General features: G+C 43.8%; 1 protein-coding gene across 1 annotated transcript in view; it reads right to left on the bottom strand.

The window, feature by feature from the left end:
• Nucleotides 1–1,791: 1,791 nt before the first annotated feature.
• LOC146194534 (sulfotransferase 1C2-like) overlaps nucleotides 1,792–9,118 on the bottom strand; it is a 58,709-nt gene continuing 51,382 nt past the window's right edge. The window contains exons 3-4 of the mRNA XM_084596074.1: nucleotides 5,121–5,457; nucleotides 1,792–2,599 (exon numbers count right to left, since the gene is read on the bottom strand). Coding sequence (XP_084452200.1) covers nucleotides 1,975–2,599; nucleotides 5,121–5,452 — 957 coding nt within the window. The 5' untranslated portion in view covers nucleotides 5,453–5,457 and the 3' untranslated portion in view covers nucleotides 1,792–1,974. The remainder of the gene's footprint in view (nucleotides 2,600–5,120; nucleotides 5,458–9,118) is intronic.

Below are 9,118 nucleotides of genomic sequence, written 5' to 3'. Positions count from 1 at the left end.
CAATATATTGTTACGGACGACAAGGAAGAAGAAGCGGGCAGTGGCGCGGGCAGGAGCATTCGCGCTAGGCCCGCGAACATTCATTAAACGTCATCTACCCTCGCCATCGGTCATGTTCTGTCTCCTGTCTTCATCGGCTTGCCGTATCGTAACAATATATACAGACAGAGTATTGCACCTGAAGGAAACTGAGCAGTCGTAATATTAAATGTTAGGTCTGTTTTGATGACCTTCAGGCCATCAAAATTTAACAAAAAACAAAACAGTTTCACAATCCACAAAAATAATACAAAAACAGCTATTGGAAGATTGCCGTGGAGAGTCTTACAAACACCTAGCTTCACATAGGGACGACTCGGGGGAATGTAAATGTTTACCACAAAACATTACGTACTTTATTATTCCAGAGTTTACGAGGAACGGATTGCTGTTAGTACATTAGAAATTACATCACTCACCTTCCTATTTTGCATAACAAATCCTCACATCAATTTTGGTGATAACTTGTGTTTCCTTGTTTTCTCTTGATTTTTATTGAAGTAAGCGCTTATTATTATCATCTAGATTCATATGGCCTGTTATAAGGAAGAGAAAAAAGCTGGATAATCTTTTGGATGCTTTTTAAGCCTCACCACATTATACAACTAATATCTGATGGGCCTTGGATTGGCTAGAAGGCGCTGCCTCGCAGCAGGGCTAAAGGTGATTTCACTGAATATTCCTCCTCCCGGTGCTAATGACAGGAACACTTCAGCCTGATCGAATCACGCGCGTACGCTGGACCGGCCCACTAGCAAACGTCTTGTGTAGCCTGAAAGGGCCATCAACGACAACCGTAGCGGCAGCCGGTCGCAACTATTAAATTACTCAAAACCTATTGGGCGCGCTAGAAATTAACAGCCACAGCTAGCAATTTTTCGTATTAAAATAAGCATTTATTCGGTGGCAACTTTTGGTGTTGTTTTTGATGTTCTTAGATAAAGCAACTTGTAATGTTTCTAACACAGGCCTTCATACCTTATGCAGGGACCATGTTTGTCAGTAATAGGGCTGCTGAAGAATTGGCGCATTTGTAAATGTATTTACTTTACTAGCAGCTTAAGCGATTATTTCTATGCCACTGCAAGGTGTTTACGAGGCAAACTTGTTTGCCATTGTTACGAACTCACCTGATATTAGTGGCACATAAAAATTTGAGCGTGGCCTCCCTTCTTAAAATGAAGCAATAACAGGAGTAACGTTTGCTGACAAGGAGACAGAACTGGTATCACAAAGCAGTGCAGATGCTGTCGGCACGATGTCATTTTCGACTGCTAGTATATAGATTGATGAAACATATACGAAATTACCTCACGGCCACAGACTTGTGTCACAAATTGTGACCGTGCTCCACTTCCTTTTTGTCTTCCTCCTCTTCATCCACTTATTCGTTTTTTTCCAGTTTAGAGTAGCCAATCGCTGGCCTTTCTGGTCAGCATCCCTGCCTTCCCTCCTCTTCCCTATCTGTCTACATGAAGTTCAAGGTGTAATTAAATAAAGGGCTTTCTGCAATAAGTAAGGAAAGTACTAACTCTTCTATTCTCTAATACGGCGTTCACTGCTTTCTCCTTGGCATTGGTCGCTAATTCACGCCAGCTTGCTGCCCTTACTTTTTTTTTGATGCTCTGCCGAGTGGCAGCGCTAGCTAGCCAAAAAGCCTTGACCAGCTTAGAAAAGTTTATTGATCAGAAAAAGTGAAGATAACAACAGGCAAAACATTATTGAACAAATTTATTAAACAACTTTTTCCCAGGTGCTGCTTTAAGCAGGACGATCATCATTGCAAAATGTTCCTATTACGTGATTTAAATTATTAATATATGTTACAATTTTCGTCTTTGTACTTACATCCTCAACAACGCTTGGTGGCAAAAAGTTCGGAAAAGGCTATGCATTGACTATTCCAAGTCCAAGCAATCTCAATATGCGACTTTCTCAAAGGCGCGAAGCTTTGAGCGCTTCATTTCGTATGTCGTCCCACAAATGCATGAAAGAAGCCTTTTCACCCTGGGCTTGAATCTTGCTCTCGAGGAGCTGAAGCTGCTCGGGTTTAAAGTAATTCCTCCAGTCTCCAACTTTTGCGTTTCGAACGATTCCGTACTTCGTGCAGTCTCCGCCATATCCATTTCTGCACCTCATCTTGTTCCTGGTCATCATGGCGTCCCACTCGTTTGTCTCACCTCCAGCCAGATTCATAACAATTACACTCTTCATGTAGCCAGGGGACGATCTCTCCAAGATCTGGTCTAGTAGGTCATTTTCACTGTCTTCGAGGCGCGCGCCATGCTGGTGCCCGAGGAAGTGGGCCAGCTTGATCACTGCGGTGCGAATGTCTGCTTTCAAGGCCTCGTATGTGAGAAAGAGGACGTTAGGTGCCTCTCTGATGGCGTAACCTGAAGCCACGTGGTCGAAGTAGGAGCCGTAGCCAAAGTCACCGTTCAGGAATGTTTCAAAGAATTCGTCAAATGTGCCATCTTCGAATTTGTAGATACTAAGGTTAGTTACCATATGGAACAGTGACACGCAGATGTCCCACGGGTTGCGAGCCACGTATATGTACCTGCGAAGAGAGTAGTTAAATAAGGTATTATTATATAATTTTAAATTTTATACGACCTGTTGATATAGAAAACAGAAAAAAAGTCATAGCCCATTCATTTTTCAATGTTACTCAAGCCAGTTCTAAACCTGCTTGCAAGTTCTAGCTAGATTATGAACATGAATAATACATTGCGGGCTAGTTGGTTGATCATAACAAGATAAAACAGCGCAAAACCACACACAGGACGCAGAAAGGTGAGACGAACACAGGAGCCTGTATTCGTCTCACCTTTCTGCGTTCTGTGTGTGGTTTTGCGCTGTTTTACCTTGTGTTGAGATTATGAGGAATCCACTCATCTCTTATCCGGTGGAATAGGCGCTGGTTCAATTTTTTATTATTACCTTATTTAAAAATGGACCAAATAAGAAAATGTTAATAAATAGTTTCAGCGAGGCTTGTTCACCGAAAACCTGATATCTTGTTTCACTTGTATCATTACTACGAATTACAAACAAGCTGCTATTTCATTAGGCGTCTTTATTTTGAGAATAATAATGAATCGCTTTTCAATCAAGCTGTTCCCGTCAGCTTCACATGTTTTCCCTCTTCCAAAGAACAAGTTATGAGAGTCGATACTTTTAGCTTTCCTTCCTGCTGCCTTTAGCAGAATAAGAGCTCAAGGACCTACCGAATGTCAAACACGGGAGAAGTTTGATTAGTACAGTCATTTGCAGCTGCCACCATATAATGACCAAAACGCACCTTCCTAGTTAACTTCGATCTTATCAGCTTACAGCGCGTAATGTCTGCCCAAATAAAAGAAAAAATTGTACCAGGAAAATGTTCGATCAATTTATTAGTTTGAAACATATTTTATTTCAAATTTACGGAGAACTAGTAGTCACCAAAGTATATGCACCGGAAAGGTGTGTTCAAAAAGACTTGTAAATACAAAGGAACTCTTGCAACTAATAAGGGTTAAAATTTCTTTGATACAACTGTTCATTACCCATCATGCCAGTCAAGTTTATACGAAGAATCAATTCACAATGCCATAATAAACACCCCCAGAAGTAGTTAACAATCTTTATTAGTTTATTTGCGTAGCTCCCTTGTGATGGCGCAGCACAGTATAGAGCAATAGCTCTACTCAAAGCAAACTTTGCTCATCAGAATGTACCTAATGTGTGTCACGGGCATGAATCTGGCAGGTGAGATGGCCGTGCACCCATTTCAAGCGGGTTCCGTGACGTAGAGATACCTCATCACAAACTCGGGGGACGCTGCGAACTCGTGCAGCTCATGTGAGATATGTGCATCATGGTATAGTAAGACTCAACCCTCCAGGCCTCCTTAATGCAGAGTAAAGACCACTAGTCTTAGGCCATAACGGCACTGCCGTACGGATTTCTTAATGCGACCGGCAGCTGAGTAATGTGGCAGTTCAGGAAAATATACTAATAAAATTTTGTGTGGTATTAAAGGTAGAGGTTAAGGGCTTGTAACTTAGCGAGCTGAAATTGCACGCGCGCAAAAGGGGAGACGCAGGCAGGTGTCGTGAAAGATATCGCGTAATAACTTTAAAGGCGGAGTTTAAGTGCCAGCGTTACCAAAACCGCTGTAATTAGTTTCATCCGGCGAATTATTTGGCTTACTAAATCGAGCTATCACTCGTTAAACAAGGTTCAGTAGTAGGGCCATTATCATCATCATTATCATCATCAGAAGCAACTTGACTCTACACACTTGAGGGCAAAGACCTCTCCCATATTACAACAAATAGCCCCGAAGTTAATTGCAGGCATAGAATAAACCCCGTTAATTATTATTGCAATCACTCTATGACAATATGCATAAATGCTCTGCAAAATGCGGAGGTCGCTTCTGTGAAGAGATTCTCATAGAGAGTTCCTCGTACTGACTGTGCTCGACCATAAATTGTTATTGATGACGCTTTCGCGCTTTTTGATTAGTGAAAGCAAAGTATCGAAATCACATACTTACTATAATGGTTTGCACTATGTGTTCCTTTCCATCCCATATTCGTTTTGACCTTCCTCTTACTACTGCAACAAAGTCTGACTATGCTCTACTGGCCCGTTGTGTATATTTTTCTAAGTTACAGTTTCTACGAGTCTTATTTCCTAGTGTTTGAATGTGCATTATCCAGGGGAGCTTTGGTAACGCGTCTGTGCTGCTGCGTCCTAATGTTCAAGCATGCAGCTCTGCTCACTTTTAATGAGTCTCATCGAATTCGTGTAAACGTCACCACAAACGGAACCATTTAAATCCAAAAAACGTAAAAAAGCAGTGCCAAACGATTGGAAAAAACTTGAACGGCCGGCCGATGTAAATCACTTGGTAGCCGTAGAAACAACGCAGAACATGTAGCAGCGAGCATAAAGCGTTATAATTATTCACGGATATTTAAGAACCGGATATTAAAAAAGACCTAACACTAATAAAAGGCCAAAAAGAGGAAGATGAGGGTTACTTGCTATCTTCTTGGAATGCCAGCATTATTTGGTCACGCGCTCACCTTCCCTCATTACTCAAGGTTTCCAGACGTGGGGGCAGGTGAGTGGCGAAGCATCGTATTGGTAGCGATGATTTCCAGCCATCGATGTCCACGTACTCCATAGGCCGAGTATGTCTTGAGAACTCCTCGTACGAGTCGATGGTGCCACCTTCTTTCAAGATCAGCTGAATCAAATACTGCACCCAGTGGGTTCCGCTCTTAGGATATGACCACTGCACAAGATCTCCCATGCCGGCCTTGAAGTTCAGTGCTCTTCTGATGGCGACCGGATCTACGTTGGCACATCTCGGGACACCGTCGATAAGTTGATAGAAAGGCTTCCGCTTTTCCATGACAGCTGGAGGGCAAAAGACCGAAAACAAAAAAAAATATAATTATAAGGACGTTTATGAAACTCCCTAATAAGACATTTGAGCGCAGCGATTGAAGTGCTTTTTTTTTACATGTGTGTTCAGATAAGTACGGTAGTCTAGGTCCTATGACCAGTCTTGTTCTCAATTAAACTTTATATGAGGTGGGCAAATGTCTGGACACAAAGAATGAGTCTTATTTTTGCAAGTTATCCTTTAGTTATCTCCAGAAAAAAATTGTATATCACTAGAGCTAGTAAACGCCGTTATTGCTATTTCAAAAACTTGCAAATTTGGTGACCTGCTGCTTTCGCGCAAAGGTTTTGTATTCCATGACATTTTACTCAATACGTCTATACAGCATTTACTTTAAAACAAACTACTAGAAAGCCGTTTCGTTATTTTAGTTGATTTTGAAAAAGATCGCAAACTTCGCATCAGGAAGGACGCGCTGCAAAAGTGTCCTTTTTCAACCTTAGATACTGGCACGATGCAATAGATTTTTTTCGCCAAATTTTTTCCCTTTATTATACGGGTTACTTTCGCAATTTCGTACAAAAGTTTGTGTTGCAGATTGCTAGGCGTGTTCTCCACAAGACATCTAAATTGCACGAAGTTTGAAAACAGCAAAAAGGGGACACTGTTTCCAGTTAAAAAAAAAAAATCTTCGATTTTTGTTAAAATCTCTATCAAGAATCCTCAGTACCGCAGAAATATTATGGCGTAAAAAGTGTTGCATTATATTGTTAAAAGGTATCAATATAAATACAAAACCTAGCGCTTGTCCTGAATACTGCCAATATTCATCCCTACATTCTGGCAAGACGCAATAAAGTGTTGCCACTGAACATTTTTGCCTGTATTATCAAGGTTATGCTCTCCGTTACTCAAGAAGCCTAAAGCTCTAGAGTTGTTCGTTATTTCTCCATATCATTTTGATTTAGGTAAAAAAATTGACAAATTCAGTTCGAATTTAAAAACTAACCCAACTTCGATTTTTATCAAAAGCAAACAAAAGCGGTCCAAATTACTTTATAAATATTATGCACTAAAATTATGGCATTATGTAAAGTAGAAGTATAAAAATAAATATAAAACCTAACGCTTGTTTTTACTCTGTAGAAGGCTTATGGCTTTCCCTTAAGGAGTAGACGTCAAAACATCGATTTATTACTTGCTGGATTCAGCTACATTTATATTATCATTATGTCTCTCATCTATCTGGGTGTGAAACAACCAGACAGGGCTTGGGAAAGTTTCGGCTTGTAATCGCCGACAAGCTATGGCCTCGTTATTATTTAAGGGGGGACACGGCTCTTTGGCACCGAAAATCGGCCTGAAAATCGGATTTTCAATTTTTTCATTTTCGTATTCCTCGCACCATTCCGCATCTGCACGCAAATTTTCATCCTTATACCCCGCGTATTTATGAAGTTATAGCGATTAAAAAATGCAGTACCACACCCACTGCCCTTTAAATTGTGGACAATGGACACCCAATTTCGATCGCCCGGCGCATGAGAACTACGCGCTCCACCGCGGCGATTTTGGTCTCGTTCGAAAGCGCGCGCTTTCGGCTTATTTTTTCTTTCGGAAAGCAACCCTGTGCGCTCCGCCTTCCCCATAAAAAACAAACAAAAAGATAGCATGCAGCGCGCGCTACTATTGGCCGGTTAAGGCACGTGATCAAAATGGCGTCGTTTGGTTGGTTCCGGCAAGCTAGCCCTGAAATGCGGACTCCCAGTGACGCCATTTTGTCTTTCTGCCGACCACGCTAGTGCAACGCGAGAGTCATGCCAGGCGCGAAGAAGTACCGCTCTTTGCACAAGTTCGGGCGAAAGCAACCAAAGAAACGCGTTAAGAATGCGACTTCGTTGCATACTGTGCAAGAAGCAAGTGCCAGTGCTGCGGGATTGTGTGACGATCACGTTGCGGGCGGCGACGCTTCTCCGATTCCGCTGGACAACGGCGCCGTTCTTCGTGCCGACTGCAGTCGTGTACGTATTGATACCGCGCCTGTCACTAACAGTGACATAACTCAAGTGAGTGCCCGGGAGCAGGCTACGCTTGATAGACTGGTATCGACGCCGGCGACGGCACGAAAGACCGCGCTGTTCGCCGATGCAAGTGGTGCGTCCGCAGAGTCAGATGCGGACGGAACAGCCTCCTATGCGGTAATTGACCTCAGCATTGTGAATATTCTTCTGGATGCCGTGCGGTGCAAAACGTGTCGTGGATGCGTGCGTTTAATTACCAGCGACCGGAGCTATGGCCTCGCCGTAAAACTGATCGTGCTGTGCGACAACTGCGGTGAGATTGCGGCCGAGTGGAACTCGCGGAGGATTGACGGCGAGAAAAGGTGCAATCCTTTTGAGCTGAATATTCTGGCTAGTCGAGCAATGCTGTCGACCGGTAACGGCCAGACAGCAATGAACGATATCTTTTCGGCGATGGGGTTGTCGCGGCGCGGGATGCACAACAAGACTTTTCAACGGCATCTGAAGAACACACTGCAACCCGCTGCTACCCGAGCCGCCACGACCGCTATGGCACAAGCCGCGCAGGCAGTGGCGAAGGTCTACGATGACTTGTGTTTTGGGCATAGGGGGAACATTGCCGTGTGCTACGACGGCACATGGATGACGCGCGGACACTCATCACATATAGGCGTCGGTGCCGTGGTGGAACTCTTCACTGGTTACGTGCTTGATTATGTGGTGTTGTCAAACTTTTGTCTGGGCTGCGAAATTGGTCCCAAGCCAAACACTGACGGCTACGAACTTTGGAAATCACGCCACCAGTGCCAAAAAAACACCAACTCCAAGGCTGGTCAAATGGAGGTAGAGGCTGGCAAAATTCTGTTTGAAAGATCTCTGCAGCGCCACAACATGCGCTACACAACCATGCTATGCGATGGGGACAGTCGCACGTTCAGTGCTCTTAAAGATGCTGCAATCTATGGCTACATTGAAATAGTCAAAGAGGACTGCATAAATCACGTGCACAAGCGTATGGGAGCAGCTTTGCGCAACCTCTTGCAGAGACACAAGGGTGCAGGGAAGCAAAGTCTTGGCGGCAGAGGAAGGCTGACAGCTGATCTAGTTGACAAGCTGGCAATATATTATGGCCGAGCGCTTCGATCAAATGTAGGTGATGTGGATGCCATGCAGCGAGCTGTGATGGCGACATATTACCACATCACATCTACTGATGACTGCCCCAAACACAGTTTGTGTCCTACCGGTGAGAAGTCATGGTGCCGCCACAACGCTGCAAAGGCAAAAGAGGAGCCTGCACCAAAGCACAATTACAGTCTGCCAAGAGATGTGGCTGATGCTCTTTTGCCTGTTTATAGTCGTTTATCAGAGAAGAGCCTGCTGCAGAGGTGCATTCGGGGGAAGACCCAGAACTCGAACGAAAGCTTCCACTCGGTCATCTGGACCTTTATCCACAAAGAGCGGCACTCATCACTGTTTGCTGTGGAAGCAGCCACAGCAGAAGCTGTGCTTCGCTTCAATGCCGGCTGCAAGCATACAGCAGCAGCAATTCTGCAAGAATGCAGTACAAATGTGACAGCAACTGGGTCCAGGAGAGCTGAAGAAAAGGACTTGCACCGTAGCGCACGTTCTGCAAAGAAGCGGGCGGCTT

The sequence above is a fragment of the Amblyomma maculatum genome, chromosome 3 (assembly GCF_055883805.1).
Source record: "Amblyomma maculatum isolate TAMU_Amacu chromosome 3, ASM5588380v1, whole genome shotgun sequence".
NCBI lineage: Eukaryota > Metazoa > Arthropoda > Arachnida > Ixodida > Ixodidae > Amblyomma > Amblyomma maculatum.
The sequence above is the reverse complement of the archived record's forward strand: the minus strand, read 5'-3'. Positions and strand labels throughout refer to the sequence as shown.